This window comes from Xiphophorus maculatus, chromosome 2 (assembly GCF_002775205.1).
Source record: "Xiphophorus maculatus strain JP 163 A chromosome 2, X_maculatus-5.0-male, whole genome shotgun sequence".
NCBI classification, from domain to species: domain Eukaryota; kingdom Metazoa; phylum Chordata; class Actinopteri; order Cyprinodontiformes; family Poeciliidae; genus Xiphophorus; species Xiphophorus maculatus.
The window spans coordinates 14344739-14363066 of NC_036444.1; the positions used below are offsets into that span (position 1 = coordinate 14344739).

At 38.1% G+C, this 18328-nt stretch overlaps 1 protein-coding gene across 1 annotated transcript; it reads right to left on the bottom strand.

The window, feature by feature from the left end:
* Positions 1-522: 522 nt before the first annotated feature.
* LOC102219135 lies at positions 523-17460 on the bottom strand. The gene is made up of 38 exons (XM_014469958.2): positions 17274-17460; positions 15912-16104; positions 15688-15829; positions 15082-15215; positions 14830-14983; positions 14646-14750; positions 13893-13991; positions 13660-13803; positions 13478-13555; positions 13245-13392; positions 12990-13139; positions 12230-12302; positions 11976-12157; positions 11676-11868; positions 11448-11589; positions 9853-9986; positions 9629-9782; positions 9440-9544; positions 9260-9358; positions 9021-9164; positions 8825-8902; positions 7781-7928; positions 7528-7677; positions 7371-7443; positions 7111-7296; positions 5818-6032; positions 4357-4549; positions 4130-4271; positions 2950-3083; positions 2702-2855; positions 2499-2600; positions 2332-2427; positions 2086-2229; positions 1905-1982; positions 1672-1819; positions 1427-1576; positions 1282-1354; positions 523-1216 (listed from the first exon to the last, which is right to left on the bottom strand). Exons 1-38 carry the CDS (start codon positions 17335-17337, stop codon positions 1030-1032), a joined length of 5088 nt encoding a protein of 1695 aa, XP_014325444.2. The 5' UTR covers positions 17338-17460; the 3' UTR covers positions 523-1029.
* Between the last annotated feature and the right edge of the window lie 868 nt (positions 17461-18328).

Consider the following 18328-nt stretch of genomic DNA (forward strand, 5'->3'; position numbering starts at 1 on the left):
TACAAAAAAGTATTGGCCTCCCTACAGATTTTTTTCACACCTGAATATTTCAGATCAACCAAATGTTCATATCAGACTAAGATAACTCGAATACATCCAAAAATGTGTTTCCAAATGGTGATTTTACTCGGGGCAACAAGGAGTCTGAACCAACCTGGCCCAATGAGAATAGAAATCCCTCCAGCCCCTTAGGTAAAATATTAATTAACTTAAGACTATTCAAAAAGCTTTATAAGTTAGAAATTACTTACTTACTTACCTACTAAAGTAGGCAAAAAAAATAAAAATAATCTCAAAATCAGTTTATGCTAAGCTGTAAGGAAATTCAAGAGAACTCCCAGGAGTGACTTGTCTACCAGAATTGCTCCAAAAGTGCCTCCACAACTCATCTAGGAGGTCACAAAAATTCCCAGAACATTTAAAACATTTCAGGTTTTACTTGCCCCAGCTACGTTTGGCATTTGAGATTCAACAGTGAAAAGAACAGGCAAAAATGTTGCCATTTATTGTCATAGGACCAGCGAGATTTAAAACAGTTTTCACTGTTTTCTTTATTTACTTGATCTTTTTTGGTGATGTTGAGCAGTTAAGTACAAAAACAATTTTTTATAAGGCCAAACAATTGTTTACATTACTGTACTTTCACCCAGTGACTATTAAGCATCATAATGTAAGGGGTTTCCATTGCAAATACAAAGAAACAGAAGTTGAATCTGTTTACAGTTACACCCTTACAGTTTGTCTAACATACAGGCAATGTAAATACATGCATCATGAGAATTTTCAAAGTAGATGCTGCATAATCAAATTTCTCATGTAAAAGAATTTAATAGAACCTTGGAAGAGAGAAAAACATACAGAAATAATTATAAAGCAAAAAACTTTAAAAGAGGAAATGTAGAGGAATCCTGTAAAAAAAAATCCCAGCAAAATCAGTATCGACAGTAGGTAGGTGCCTTTAAAATGACAACCTACTAGCTAAAAGATCGTTTCACTCTTGCACTGTTTTTAAATCTCCATAAGTCTGCACTACAGCTCGCTGTGCTCCACTTTCTCCTCAAGCTTCTTGATCTTCTCTGGCAGAGTTTGGGTCAGGAAGACAAACCGGTCCTTCTTGAGGGAGTGACCAGACACCTGCTCCTTCAAATCAAGGGACAGGTACTTTTCCTCCTCTCCATACTTGGGCCAGTTGACGAGGCCATCGCCATTAGGAGACCTACAAACAAATGATGTCTTAAACTTTGCAGCTTCTGTGTACTTTGAATAAGCAGCCGCTCTTACCCTGTGCGAGCGAAGTTGCCCCAGTAGTTCATCATGATTTTGCTAAACTCTTCCTCCTCTTCAGGACATGCATCTGAAATTAACAGTGAAGCCATTTGGAAAATTACACAAGCTTAATATTCGGCGGTAAATTAGGTACACTTACCAGCTAATTTTGCATGTGTAGTTGTAAAGCAGTATCCCTGCACCATAAAGACCTCGTCTAGATGGTCGCACTTAACAAAGCTGGGCCTTCTTTTCTTTTGAAACTTGGGAGCATGATGGTATTCATATAAGAACACATCAGCACCTGCATCTGGTCGTGGACAAACAGGTATTGTGTTTGTTTAGAAAACACTGCGGAAGAAAATAACAAACACTGAACTAAATGCATGGTCTGGAATTAAATACCTCTGTGAGCATTTACTACTTTCACGGCCGGCGTGGAAAAAAGGAAATCTCCTATAAATTCAGTGTATCCATCTCTGTTTCTGATGCGGTTTTCACCAGATCCGACATACGTCGTCACAATCAGATCTCCAATGGCTGCAACTTGGGCCTCAACAGGGAGAAAAAGTCTCTCAAAGAATCTTGATCATGCAGAGAGAAAATGACACTGATAAATAAGGCAATATGTGTCTTACAAGGGGGTAGAACATAGACACCAGGTCCACAACCTGCTCTCGATCCATTCCTTCTGTCCAGTTTGGAGGAGCAAAGTGCTACAGGAAGTAAATCAAATTAGTGACCAATCTTACAGTAGACACTAATAAAATAGCAAAAAAGTAAAAATCCTCCTTCAGTAATTAAACATTTATAGCTTACATCACCAACAACAAAACCTCCTTCATGATTATTAACGCCGATTATGAATGGCACAGTGAGGAGTTTGTGCTTCTGGAGCAGCTCAGGCACGGGCTCAGTCAGGAAGTGGCCATCAACATGTATTGGATATCTCATAAATGGATCCTTGAGAAAAAGAAAATGTGTAGAAAAAAAAAACTGGAGATGGTGAGATGGGCAGAAACAATATTTTATCTAAACTACACGTTTTCTCATTCAGCATCTCACCTTCCATGCCAATATGGTGTCAGTGTCCAGGTTTCTCATGCATATAGCAATCTTCTCTGTGCTTTCAAGACTACAGCCTGAAGTGTTTGCAACTGCCTAAAGAAAGGTACATTTCTTTGGAATCAAAAAATTAAAGCGAGTTGAAGGACAAAAAAAGGACAACTAACCTGCATTACTGGTACAGGATCATTCATCAGGACATCCATTGCAGCTGTACCACTCTGAGCAATGGCTCGGTGAAACAGGCCATCAGATAACGGAGACAGAAGCTGAGGATATAAGTTGCAGGACAGTAATTTATGTGTTTGCAGTAAGATTATAATAGTTTTAAAGAGGGGTGGTGGGAGGATTACTGATCAGGATTTCTTACTAAGAGTGAAACACTAATACCACCAGCAGACACCCCAAATATGGTGACCAAATCTGGGTTTCCTCCAAAGCTGTGAATGTTCTCCTTGACCCACTTCAGGGCTTGGATCTGGTCCAAAAGGCCAAAGTTTCCTGGCATATGCTCGTCTCCAGTGCTGTATAAAATACAGTGTTATTTACGTACATCAAATTCAAATCAGTAGAATATTTTCCTGGTTTGTTGTACTCATGTTTTAGTAACCTATTTACCTGAGAAAGCCCAGAACTCCCAGTCGATACTGGATCAGAACCACAACAACATCCTGGTAAGCGGCCAGAGCAGAACCATCAAATGATGAAGCAGATCCAATCACAAAGCCTCCACCGTGGATCCACACCATGACCTGAGAGAGCAATTCAATGCCTTGATTGCACTGAGCTCACCAAACACCAATCTGCAACGTTTCCTCATTAGGTGAAGCAAGGGGGCTGGCTAGTGTTTACATGAAGACTGCATTTATGCAAGGCAATTTGCCAGTTTTGTATTACAGCATAATCCTGGCATTATGAAAATATTTGATCACTAACAGATTGCTTGTCTTGTTTTTGTCAGACTTAAAAACTTCAGATCAAACACATTTCCTTTGTGCTTTTACTTTTCCGGGAAATAAATATTATGGCCAAGATAAGGACATTGTAAAAATAATAATAATAATAAAGTACATACAAACTCCAGTTTTACATGACGACTTAATTTATGAAGTGAAAACCTATTCAAGCCAACCACACATCCTTAAATCATCTGATTATCACCTGGTTCAGTGTCACTAGCCACACCCAAATCCAGAATCTGAAATAGTTCTTCTCAAAAACAGATAGCTAGATGCTCAGAGGACTCCAAAACCTCTGTAATATTTTAACTAAAAAAAAAAAAGAAAGCCTGGTTAAGGTCTGGTGAGAGATAATGTAAACAAAGATGAAGACATTCTTGGGATAATGGTCTGTAAAGTCAATTATTTGGACACACCAGAACAGAGAATATGGTTAGCATAAACCAAACCCAGGAATTATAGGAAAATAATCTTAGTGAATCATGGAGGTGGAAGTGTCATGGTTTGTGAATGTTGTGCTGCAGGACGGCCTGGCCAGCTCACATTCACAGAATCCACCATGAACTGTGAAGTGTATCAGAGAGGCATTGAGGACAACCTGTACATACGGCAGATAAAATAAGTATTGAATACATGAGGGAAATTATGAACTGCTACTTTGAGCAAATCAATCTCAGCTAGTTCAATATTACTGATGGCCATTACGGTGTACGCTGCTTTACAGAATATGGGACTGGAAAACGTATGCATCTGGATATTATGGCTAAAACAACAGCAGATGAAATGAGTGTGGATTGAAAAGATGCATGAATACACATGTTTAAATCAACGTTTCTTACAGGGAGCTTGGCATCAGGAGCTTTATTTGCAGGACTGTAAATGTTGAGGTACAGACAGTCTTCTGAAAGCTCTGGAACTTCTGATATCAGCAAACCGAGCAGATCAATCAGCTCATTGGCAACATCCATACTTTGAATGCACCTGCAAGACAGATATTTTTTGTGAACAAATGCTAAACAGAACCTCCAACTGTATACTTCCTAAAACCGGAGCTAATGTGTCCTACATGTTGGGTTGCTTTGTGGCGTCTCTCAGTCCTTGCCATCCCTCTGCAGGCTGAGGTGCGGCCAGTCTCAGGGTGGGGCCGAGGGGAGGCTTAGCAAAGGGGATGCCCAGGAAGGCGTGGACGCCGGCCTCCTTCCCCTTTACGCTCACATACTGACCTTTCAGTCTGCCCAGCCTGGTTTGGACCTGTGGTGCTGTTAGGATTTTATGAACCAATCAGGGCATTGCAGCGTTTTATTCCAAAGTTAAATAACAAAATAAGAAATCAACTGTTCTAACTGCTAATGTTGCTTTATCATATTCAGACAATAACAACAGTTTATTAAAATGCAGGGGAATTTCGCTTCAGTTTATTTATACAGCACCAAATCACAACATATCAAGGCAATTTACAAAATCTTTTCAATTAAATCATACATTACAATTGATCCTGGTTATCAAACAGTACAGTATGCTCAACAGTTTCTGTCTAAGAAAATCCAGTAAATTACGTTCTGCCTTTGACTTTACAGCAATCCCTAATGAGTATGAATATAGAGACAGAGGAGAGGAAAAACTCCCGTTTGACAGGAAGAGACGTCCAGGAGAACCTGACTGAGTACATGTCATCCACCACGATTGTTTGGGGGTTATTGGAAATTAAATCAGCATTCTAAATATAGAAAATGACAACCCATGTCTCCGCATGAGGTCTGTTCACAAAATCAGTATTTTTATGGAGCTCTTACATACCCATTTCTCTTCACTTTGCATTTGACTAGTGAAAATTGATAACTTGATTCTGTTATTGGTCTGCTGTTGTCTTTAAAGTATTTCATAGTTTCAACACTTTATTTTTTGCTCTTTGTCATCTATTTTATTTGCCTTAAAAGGACTTCGGTGCAGGTATTGTTATCAAGTATAAAAATATAAACTTTTAAAATGGCATCCTTTTGGATGGTTAATGTTCCTCAGAAGAACAGACTGAAGATATCCAGGATAGAACATGGCCTCAAAGCTCTGAACTAAAACTTTGACAAACTGCAGCAGGATATACTTTTTCCCAACCCTACTTTCTATTGATTCTTTTTATTGGCTTCGTTATACTTTGAACTTTGGCTGCTGCACAGACAGAAGAGCAAAACAAGGCATTACAACATTACAGTGTGTGTTATAGGTTTAAATCTCAATGAAATGATTGAGGCAGACCAATCAATTCAAGTGTGTGTCTCGGAAATGTGCTCTGTGCAGCTCACTGTTATCCACCAACTCTTATTGCACAACGGTTGTAAATAAAGAGCAAGAATGGACAATGTCCTAAAACTCTATTTTCAGACATTTACTCCTTGCCAATGTCCAAAAATAGAGATCACGTAAAATCGAGAGCATTCTTTCCTACTTCCAGCAGAATAGTGAATCACTTCGTTAAAAGTAAGCTTATCATATTCGACACAAGCAGATCAACATCTTGTGCATGACTTACCTTGCAAATCTGCAGTAACGCCAAGAAAAACAACAAACAGAAGACCGCAAACTTGTTTCATGTATAACTTCATGTTGGTCAGGATGTGAAATTTGACACTAGTGAAGGCAGCAGCAAAGTAATCAGAAGAAATGCTGCTGCCTCCTAGTGACTTTTCAGCTAAACTCTTAAACAGATAAATGCAAATCCTGTCCTGGAGAGCTACTTGTGGAGTACTTTATTGCTGCTAGTTTATGCACAGGTTAAACAAAAATTAACCTGTGGATAAAGAATACGTTTTACGGTAATATATGCTTAAAATATAAAGTCGGCTTAAATTTATTGTGTAATCCATAAAGAAGGTAATTTAGGGATTGCTAAACAGTGGCATCGCAATTACCCACCAACTAGCTTTAGTAATATAGTGATACACTGTATATGCTAATATGTAATCATTTAGTTTGGTAAATAATGGGTAATTGAATGATGTACTATTAAACAGTAATTTAATTGTAATTACTACTAAAATTGGTTTATTACATAGTAATATACAGTAACTTAAAGTATTTTATTTGGTAATCACATGGTAATTAGGGGACTGCAAAAGAAAGTGTTATCTATTATTTATTTTTATTTAAAAGTTAAACTAAAACTAAAATATTAAAGCAAATTTGATCTTGAGATATTACATTTTTATTAAAATTTTCTGTACCACACTGGACTCTTTTATTTCTCTCTTTTCTCTATTATTGTCCTTTTCGCACACCCATTTCTAACACTTGTATGTGTCATATATATCAAAAAAAAATATGTTCCAAAAAAAAAATTGCTTCGTTTTTTTTTTTTATTGCCAGATTTTTTTTTTTCAGTTTCTCATTTGTTTGTTTTTTTATTTTCAGAGATTTAAAAGAAGAACAGAAATGCATTTTTCCCCACTTATTCACTCGCCTTGGAAGGGACTCTTTATTATGTCATTTACTCCTGCTCAACAAAGAAAGGCTTTGATATAGATTTTGAATATCGTTTCCTAACTATCTTGGAAACGATATTACTTCAAATGCTCTGAAGTAATGCATGTAAAAAGAAAATCTCTTTCTCAAACATCGGCAGGGCTAACAGGTGTTCAAAGGTGCCAAAAATGTCTTTCAACATAAGACTACTTTCTTTCTTCATATTAAAAGTTGCTAATCTATTTTTTAAATGTCTTTCATTGAACATGAATACATATTTATATTTCCAATAACAAATAGCAAAAGTAAGCAATTTAAATTTTAAAACAAGGGGGCTAGAGGCAACTTCCATATGATGCTGTACTACAGCTCGCTGTGCTCCGCGTTCTCCTGAAGCTTCTTGATCTTCTCTGGCAGAGTTTGGGTCACAAAGGTGAACCGGTTCTTCCTGAGGGACTGACCAGACACCTGCTCCTTCAAATCGAGAGACAGGTACCGTTCCTCCGCTCCATACTTGGGCCACTTGACGAGGCCATGGCCATTAGGAGACCTACAAGCAAATATGGCTTTAAACTTTGTATTATCTGTGTGTATTTTGTATTTTGAATAATCATTCACTCTTACCCTGTGCGAGCAAAGTTGCCCCAGTAGTTCATCATGATTCTGCTAAACTCTTCCTCCTCTTTGGGACATGCATCTAAATTAATCAGTAAACATTGGAGTCGTTAGGTAAAAACGCACAAATACATTAAATATCTCGGAGTAAGTCAGATGCACTTACCAGCTAATTTTACATGGGTAGTTGTGAAGCACAATCCCAGCACCGTTAAGATTTCATCCGAATGGTCACATTTAACAAAGCTCGGCCTTATTTTCTGCAGAATTGTGGGAGCGTGGTGATACTCATACAAGTACACAGCGGCGCCTGCATCTGGTAGTGGTACATGCAAGTGTCAATCTTGGGTATTTTCTATTCTACAACAATAGAAAATACCCAATGAACAGATTCTAACAGCCTTGAATGAAAAAAATACCTCTGTGAGCATTTGCCGCTTTAATGGCTGGAATAGTAAAAAAGAAATCTCCGAGCAGCTCCGTAAATCCATCTCTGTTTCGAATGCGGTCTTCACCAGATCCGGTGTATTCATTAACAATCAAGTCTCTGATGACTGCCTGCTCAGGCTGAAAGGAAAAACAATTTCTGAAAAAATCCGATTGTGCGAGGAAAGAAATGCTAAAATATTCACACCCCTTATATTTCTTCATGTTATAAAACAACAAATTGTATGCATGTTTCATTGTGATTTACATGATCGCCTCCCACAAAGTAGTGCATAACTGTAAAAGGAAAATGGTGCACGGAATGTGTACCACCACTTACCATTGGAAATAAAGCTACCAGTCTACAGTCTGTCTACCAGCTTTGCTCATTTAAAACCCTAATTCCAACACAGCAATTTTCACTTCAGCTTCGATCTAAACCTGGTCATTGTTCTGCTTGTACCTCTGCCACAATCTCAAGTCATTGGCGGCTTCTAACAAGATATCTTCTAGAAATACCATGAATTTAGCTCAATCGATCTGACCAGCTTCTCTGAACAGCTTCCTCACAACATGATTCTGCTACTACCATGTTTCATTGTGCCTGGCTATGCCTCGGTTGGGTTACATGTGTGCTATATATCGTTTTCATTCGCATGAGATGAGTTGAGCAGTGCCCCTTGATTTGTTGGAAGCTTGAAATGTTTCATTACCTCATCCTATTTTAAACCTCTCAATAACTTTATCCTCAGAGTGTCAGTAAATTCATTCCAATACAGATGCAAGCATTTGTAAAATATACTGGAAAACTCTGTATAATTCTCCTTCCACCTCACAGATATACACTACTTTGTGTTAGTTAATCGGATCCAGTGGTTCCCAACCTTAGGAACACCAACACCTAATACAGGCAGGACAATGGTCACTGAGGAGCAGGGTAGACTATAAAATAAATCCCATTAAAATAGAATAATAAAAAAAAATTAAGTGGTATAAATATATTTGCAAGTTACCACAACAGACAACAAGAGTCTTACAAGGGGGTAAAAGGCGAACAGGATGTTTCTGACCAGCTCTTGATCCATTCCTTCTGTCCAGTTTGGTGGAGCATAGTGCTACAGAAAACAGATAAAACTTAGAATTAGCATAATTAAAAATAACAAAAAAAAAAACAGCATAAAAAACCTATGCAGAATCAGTGATCTGAAATGCCCATGAACATTGAAAACTTACATCAGAAATAAGAAAACCTCCTTCATGATTATTAATGCCAGTCATAAACGGCACAGTGAGGAGTTTGTGCTTCTGGAACAGCTCAGGCACAGGCTCAGTCAGGAAGTGGCCATCAACATTTACAGGATACCTTAAACTCTGATCCTTGGGAGCGTAAGATATGTAAAAAAAAAGTGGAGAGGTTATGAAAAAAACCTGTAGAAACTGAAGATTTTCTTTTTCTCCTTCCAGCATCTCACCTTCCCTACTGCCAGTATGGTGTCACTGTCCAGGTTCCTCATGCACTCAGCAATCTTCTCTGTGCTCTCCAGGCTACATCCTGATGCGTTTGCAGCCGCCTGAAGAAAGATGCACTCATTTCTTTGGAATCACGAAATTAAATCATAATACACAACTAAAACAACAACACAAAATCTAACCTGCATAGCTGGGACAGGATCATTAATAACAAGGAGATCCATTGCAGCTGTACCACTCTCGGCAATGGCTCGGTGGAACAGGCCATCAGACAGTGGAGACAGAAGCTGAAAATTTAAATGGTAGAGCAAATTAGGAAGTGTGTTGGTGTTGGCAATAACAAAAAGAAATGCTTTCAGATGACTTCATACCAGGAGTGAAACGCTAACACCACCAGCAGACTCCCCAAATATGGTGACCAAATCTGGGTTTCCTCCAAAGCTGTGAATGTTCTCCTTGACCCACTTCAGGGCTTGGATCTGGTCCAAAAGGCCAAAGTTTCCTGGCAAATGCTCGTCTCCGGTGCTGTATAAAATACAGTGTTGTTTATATGCAATCCTGGTGTGTTCCAAACATGCTTCAGTAACTTACTTACCTGACAAAGCCCAGAACTCCCAGTCGATACTGGATCAGAACCACAACAACATCCTGGTATGCAGCCAGAGCAGAACCATCATACCCTGATGCAGACCCAAGAAGAAAGCCTCCACCGTGGATCCACACCATGACCTGAGAAAAGAGTAGAACTCAATTTTTGGGCAATTTGCCAATTTTTAATATTCCAGAGCATAAGCAGATATATCTCAAAGCAGATAAAAATGAAAACGGTGACATATTTCAGCAATTCAAACTGTGTTTTGCTCTTTACAGATTTATTCTGTTTTTCCTTCTGCTTAAATGTTACAAAACATGAAACAACAAACTTTCCTAAATACAAAGAATAGTTTTAAAAAGAAGAGTTAATAAAGAAGCTATTGTAGCCCATATAATCCTGGGTAATAAGTGAACGTCCTCAGTCAACCTAATATCTGGTGTTGCCACCTTTAGCCTTTGCGATTTCTCGCAGTTAGTTTTTTACATCGTTGGAAGAATTTTGAATACTCTTCACGGAATTGTTTTAATTTATTCACATTGGAGGGCCTTTGACCATTGTTTCTAGTCATTTCATAGGAAATCTATTATGGAAGTACTGGAGTGGCATAGTACTTTGACTATACCACTCCAAAACCTTCTTACTTTTGAGTCATTCATAGGTGGGATTGCTGATGTACTTGGATCTTTTTTCCTGCTCCGTAACCCATGACTGTTGGACCTTAAGGTCACCAACAGATGGCCATCCATTCTTCATTGGTGTAGCTGTTTGCCTGAAAATATTAGAGCGCTTCAAGTGTCCTTCTTCTGACAGGTTTTATAATAATGTCATCATTTTCCAGTAGGACTGGACACCTTCCCAAGCTGGTAGAAGCACCAATACCTGCTTTCATCATCACCATCAAGCTGGCCTGACCTCAATCCCCACAAAGAATCTAGTTAGTATAATCATGATACAAGAAAATAACGAAATACAAGAGTCAACAAGTCAGATGAGCTGAAGGCAAAGATCAAACCAACCTGGGATTAAAATTAACACCTCAGCAAGTGGTCACAGGTTGATCACCTCCATTAATGCAGTAATTCATACAGAAAGAGTATTAAGTACATATACTGTACAGTACATTGCTTTTAAGTAAACTGGCTTTCCTCAACTAGAAATCAATTTTTATGTCTTATTTAATTTACCCAGACACAGAGTTTTGAATTGTCATCATCTGTGAGCCATAATCAAACTTAACCAAAATAAATCCAACAAGTTTGTGTATAATTGATCTGTTTAAAATTAAAGTTAGTTGAATTTTAATTGAATAATTAAAATTAAATAACTTTCAGTGATAATCCTACTTATTAAGATCTTTACAAAGTCTACAACAAAGGAGGTAGGAATCACCAATATGCGTGTTGTTTAGATAAATGGGGTGAAGGTACATCACAGTTTAGAGCAGAACAAAAATTCATTTTCTTTATCCCAAACCAACTTTAAAACATGCTGCATTCATGTTCCTCAGAATCTAAAACTTGAGACCTTTGAATTAAATGTTAGCTTTGAGCCTCAATGTCGTAGTTACACACAGGGTTTAAGCAAAGGTTTCTTACAGGGAGCTTGGCATCAGGAGCTCTGTTTGCAGGGGTGTAAATGTTGAGGTACAGACAGTCTTCAGAAATATCTGGGATTTCCAATATTAACCCTTTGAGTTTTTCAAGAAGCTCGTCAACAAAGTCCATATTTTGAATGCACCTGTAAAAAAAAAAGAAGTACATTCTGGTGAATCAGAAGTGCACAGAACCTCCAGGTCTAGTGGATCCTAAAAGAAGAGTACATACATGTTGGGTTGCTTTGTGGCGTCTCTCAGTCCTTGCCATCCCTCTGCAGGCTGAGGTGCGGCCAGTCTCAGGGTGGGGCCGAGGGGAGGCTTAGCAAAAGGGATGCCCAGGAAGGCGTGGACGCCGGCCTCCTTCCCCTTTACGCTCACATACTGACCTTTCAGTCTGCCCAGCCTTGTTTGGACCTCGGGTGCTGTTAGGATTTTGGAAATTAATCAGAATTCTAATTTAACACTTTTGTTTTAATTATTGTTTGATCATAAAATTATACACAAACAAGAATAAAAAATAAAGGTATACATTTATTGTTCTCCACATCTTTCCTATGCTGCTTTATCTTTTTTTCCAGAGTCTGAGTCACAAAGATGAACCGGTCCTTCCGAACCCACTGCGCTGGTACCTGCTCCTTTAAATCAATAGACAGATGCTTTTCTTCTGCTCCATATTTAGGCCAGTTGACGAGGCCATCTCCATTGGGGGACCTACAAACAAATAACATCTTCAACTTTCCATGATCTGTGCATTCTGCACTATTAGTAAACACTCACTCTTACCCTGTGCGAGCAAAGTTGCCCCAGTAGCTCATCATGATCTTGCTCAACACTTTCTCCTCTTCAGGGCATGGTTCTAAATTGATAATGAAGCAGTGAAACAGTTTGGCACTTCAAATCTTTTGTTGTTCTTATAAATGACAAACCCCACGCATTTTTACACAATAAATTATGTTTACCTGCATAATGCAAATGTTATTCATTGTGACATTATATCGACAGAAATTTGTCACAGACTGTTCACCTGAGCTTAGTCAAAAGCAATATTTAGGACCAGTTTTCAGTTCCTTAGGGTCTCTCTGCCTTCTGTCCCTCAGCCATTGATCACACAGATGCTGTCTGGTAGGAAAGTCTGATGCTGGAAAGCTGTTTGACATTTGGCTTTTCCTTTCTTGGTACTTAAAACTAAACTATAAGCAATTTCAAAAAATATCTTTACTTCATGTCAATCAATGTGCAAGTTTTTGCCTCTCTCTGCAGCTCTTGTGTGAAAACCAGGGTTTATCATATATGTTATATATTATATATATGTTCATATTCATTACATTTAAATAATCTTAAAAATAAAATCTGTGGAACAGAAAAATATTTAGTTAAATAATGCAACATTAGGATTTTTCAACACCGTTTGTCAGAATAGTAAATATTTTGTCTTTCTATGCATGGATATGTTCAAGATAGGTTTGTGTGCATTTTATTTTAGGCTGCTACACCAGTCTTTCAGAGGCTGACCCATTCTCTACACAGGCTCAGTTGAACTTACCAATTAGCTTCACATGGGTCGTTGTGAAGCAAGATCCAAGCACAGAGAAGATCTCATCTGCATGGTCACTTTTAACAAAGCTGGGCCTTCTTTTCTGAAGGAACTTGGGAGCGTGATGATACTCATACAAGTACACAGCAGCGCCTGCATCTGGTGGGCATAAATTGGTGTAATATTTGTTTATAAAAAAAAAAAACTTCAACTACATTAAGTATCCCATACTGGGTTCATTTGTATTTGCCTTAAAGATAATACCTCTATGCGCATTTGCTATCTTAATGACAGGAATGTTAAAAAAGAAGTCTCCAAGCAGCTCGGTCATTCCATCTCTGTTTCTGATGCGGTCTTCACCACCTCCAACATATTCATTTAAAATGAACTCTCTGATAGGTCCATCTTCAGGCTGAAAAGAGCAGGGAAGTATGTCAGAAACCTTTGATAATGTAAATTAAATATAACATTGAAATATAAGACAATGAGAGTCTCACCATCGGGTAGAAGAAAAACAACATGTTTGCAAGCTGCTCTCGGTCCATTCCTTCTGTCCAGTTTGCAGGAGCGAGTTGCTAAAGAAATAAAACAAAACTAAAGCATCTGAGGCATTTATGATTACAACACTAAAGAAATCCTTGTTAGTGATCTAAAATATGACCAAATTCTTATGACTTACATCGGGAAGGATAAATCCCCCTTCATGATCATTAACACCGGTCATCAAAGGTATAGTGAGGAGTTCATGCTTCCGGAGCAGCTCAGGCACAGGTTTGGTCAGGAAGTGCCCATCAATACTTACAGAAAATCTCAAATTTGGATCCTTGAGAGAATAAAATGTGTAGAAAAGATGATCTGAAAAAAAGATTCTACAACCATAGAAAGGTTTTACTGTTTACACCAACATCTCACCTTCCCCAATGTCAATATGGTATCAATACCAAGGTTCCTCATGCATTTAGCAATCTTCTCTGAGCTTTCGAGGCTGCAGCCCGATGCATTTGCAGTGGCCTGACGAAAGATGCACTTTGTTAGATGTTAGTTTATTAACAACACATCATGTGATCAACTGATATTTCTGTTAAAATAGCATCATCAGAGCCAGTGCTTTAAAAAAAAGAGCTCTACAAGCTAATAAAGAAGGCTGGTTTTGTTCTGGAAACTGATCTGCTACCTATGGAGATGATTGAAGAAGAATTCTACAATCTTCTTAAAATCAAGAACATAACGATGCATCACACAGAAATACTCCAATGTCTCCAGTCAGATTTTTTCAGATCCACAGTTACAAAAACTGCTGCAAAAAATTGGGTAGAACTGAATTGAAGGTATTGTATTTTAAGAATTGAAGGCATTGTATTTTAAGAATTGAAGGTATTGTATTTTAAGAATTGAAGGCATTGTATTTTAAGAATTGAAGGCATTGTATTTTAAGCATGTCTAAAATTAGTCAAAAGTAATTATAGAATCCTCACAAAAATTTAATTATTATTTAGCAAACAAATGCTATTTTGGTCATTCCAATTGAGCTAAAACAAAAAAAAAAAAAAAAAAAAAAAATTTGTCTCATTTAGTATCAGACAGTGAAGGGAAGAAAAAGAGATTTTGTCTTTCTATACAATGCATATAAACACCTGGTTTTTACTATAAAAACTGTCAACTGACCTGCATTACTGGAACAGAATAATGCATAAAAACTGCATCCATTGAAGCTGTGCCACTCTCAGCAATGGCATGTTGAAACAGGCCATGAGACAATGGAGACAGGAGCTGAGGATGTAAATTGCTGTACCATTAAAACACAGATTTGTTTGCAAAAACAACATTTTCTCTCCAGATGATTTCGTACCAGAAGGGACACGCTAACTCCACCTGCAGACTCCCCAAATATGGTGACCAAATCCTGATTTCCGCCAAAGTTGTGAATGTGCTCCTTGACCCACTTCAGGGCTTGGATCTGGTCCAAAAGACCAAAGTTCCCAGACACATGCTCATCTCCAGTGCTGCATTAAATACAACGTGGCAGAATGTGTTTTGATCAAAGCAAAAGTAGCAAGAAGTAATCATTTCATGCTCACTCATGTTTTAGATATTCATTTACCTGAAAAAACCCAGAAGGCCCAGTCGATACTGGATCAGAACCACAACCACATCTTGGTAGGCAGCCAGAGCAGAACCATCAAACATTGAAGCAGACCCAATGGAAAAGCCTCCACCGTGGATCCACACCATGACCTGGATATATACAATATATGAAACCCAGTTTTTGATTCAAGGCAGTTGGAAAAGTTATACATTTTTTATTTTATAGCATATAAGTGGAATGCCTAACAATATTAAAACTCTGGAGAAGAAAAGTAACAAAACTTAAACCAGTCACTTATTTGCCCACCTCTTCACGTTTATCTCAAACCAATTCTGTTTTTTTGTTTTGTTTTTTTTACCCCTCCAGGTTTTGTGGGCTCTAGTGTCCCTTATACGACAGTGGGCTGACAGGAAACAGGGAAGGAGATGGGGGAAGACATGCGGCAAATGTCGTCGGGTCCGGGAGTCGAACCCGCGACGGCCGCGTTGAGGACTCAAGGCCTCCAAATACGGGTCGCGCTAACCCCTACACCACCACGGCACGCCCCATCTCAAACCAATTTGAAGCCGATTCTCAATGACCTAACACAGACACAGACAAGCTAGACCAAAGGTTTCTTACAGGGAGTTTGGCATCAGGAGCTCTGTTTGCAGGGGTGTAAATGTTGAGATACAGACAGTCTTCAGAAATATCTGGGGTTTCTGTCTTCATTCCACTGAGTTTTTCAAACAAAATGTCAACAAAGTCCATATCTTGAATGCACCTGCAAAATATAAAATTTCTTAATAATCGCTTTAACAGACCTTGCAAGTCTAGAGGTTCCTAAATAGAAACATGGATCCTACATGTTGGGTTGCTTTGTGGCGTCTCTCAGTCCTTGCCATCCCTCTGCAGGCTGAGGTGCGGCCAGTCTCAGGGTGGGGCCGAGGGGAGGCTTAGCAAAAGGGATGCCCAGGAAGGCGTGGACGCCGGCCTCCTTCCCCTTTACACTCACATATTGACCTTTCAATCTGCCAAGCCTTGTTTGGACCTCGGGTGCTGTTAGGATAAAAAAAATTAAAAATTAAAAACTCAACAACCTGAGTCATTATTTAATACTTCATCACAATTTTGCTTTTCAAATTAATTTTTGATTTCTGGTTCTTTCCTTCAACATATTTAAAGAACATACATCATCATTTTTACAGCCGATCTGCATGTTTCTGTTGAAACTGACACCTATTAAGCGTCCATGTCTGGAATAGTGACATATGCAAAACGTTATTCAGGAAAAAAGAAAAAAGGGGTAAGAACAAGGCAGTTGAGAATGCATCCAAATGTGATAGTAAGTGTAGAAAAATAGAAGTTTCCATCTTAAATATAAGTTCACGTCTTAATTTATTTAGTGTGGAGGAGGAGGTCGGGTGAACTGCTGTCTGAGTGGAGCAACCAACCAGCACTCAGAAGAGGGATTTTAAAAAAATGCTCTGTGGTGAGCAACCTCTCGGTAATAACTCCAACTCCAGTTGGGATGGACTATTTGTGACAATTGTTGTAATTAGAAGCATAAAATCTGAGGTCGCTTTCAGACTAAACGTTGTTTGTGCTCAGGACAGACAGACGTTAGTAGTTATATTGTACTGTCACAACCCCATCCCCAAAATGAATTAAATAAATAAAAACGAAGGACTTCAAATCAGTCAAATAAAATGGTAAAATGTCTGGTTTGTGATGTGTGGTGAATTTGCATGCTTTTTTTCATAGACCTTCTGCTTTTTAAATTTCAAGTCTAAACCTATGGCGCTTTTAGACCGGACAGCTTTTACTGATCTAAACCCTAAAGAAATATATGCAGGATTATATACACTTAACAATGACAAATATAAATGAAGATTATGCAATCGGGTTTATAGCACAATGGGAGGGGCTCCCTCAAGCCGCTAATCATGCAACTGACACTGTACCTGTCATAATGTAATCTGTCACCCTTGGACACACCGAAGCAGTAGGTAAAAGGTAAAAACGGACAACAACCAGAACAGAAGTTAAATCAAATCAAATCACTATTAAGTTCACTATTGCCGTAATACGGCACTGTGCGTGCAAAATCATTTCTTTAACAACTTTTGACTTGCTACAGCCCTTTTCACGATTAAAAGGAGCAACATCCTCGGTACGGGCTTGCACTGTGTAATGTGGAACTGAGAAGAGGACAGTCTGCTTCTTACCTTGTAGATCCGCGGTGGCGCTTAAAAACAAAACGGACACGAGCAGAAAAACGCGGAACTTCATGATCTGGAAGTTCGCTGCAAAACTACTGACAGCTGTATGGAGCAAAGCCACAAAGAGAAATGCTACCGCCTCCTGCGGACCTAGATGGGAGGCTTCTGAGAGGTTCAGAGCTGAATATGTGCAATTCACCTACAGAAAGTGTCACGTGACTGACATCGCAGACACCAACACAACAAAGCCAATCAGGTCAATAGTCAATAAGGTCAATGGTAAGGTTTCGCCGTCCTCTGGAACAAATATGGAAGCGGAAGAAAGACAATAAAAGGCTGACATTAATACCAAGAACTAACAGTACGATTAAATAGCAAAAAATGGTGTCGTTTGACTAATTTCAATTTTTGTCCAACAACCAGTGGGAAGATAAATATGAATAGATTTAAGTATTATATTCGAGGTGTCTTCATTGAATCATACAACTTAAATACTGATTTTATTTTCTATTTGTATACCAAATAGGAAAAGAATGTTGCATTAGCAGCATTTTTGCACTATAACTAACAAATTGAAATTTTTTTCTAGCAATAATCCATCTATAATATTACTATATTTGCTGCTTCCCATATACATTTAAATGTATAAAATATATTCAAGTATCAGGAAACACTTAAAGATCGATTAGAGAAAAGCTTATATTTGCAAAAGAATAATCAAAGGTAAAACAAAATTATTTTACAAAACTTTATTGTACATTTTTAAATGAGCAATTTATGAATAAACTTATATTATTTCAAGACGGATCAAAAGACACAGGTCTATGGACAGTGAAGAGTTTTAATAAATTAATGGCACACTTAAATAATTATTACCTAAGTTATTTATTGTCACTTGACACTCTTCACTCTCCATAAGCAGTTTGGTATTACCTTCTGAAAATATAAAAACAAATTTATCTCTCATATAGTCATCCCTCATATAGTTTGCTATTAATATATGCTATTAATAGCACTATATTTTAATAGCATATAGTGCTATTAAAATGCGTTTTATAGGA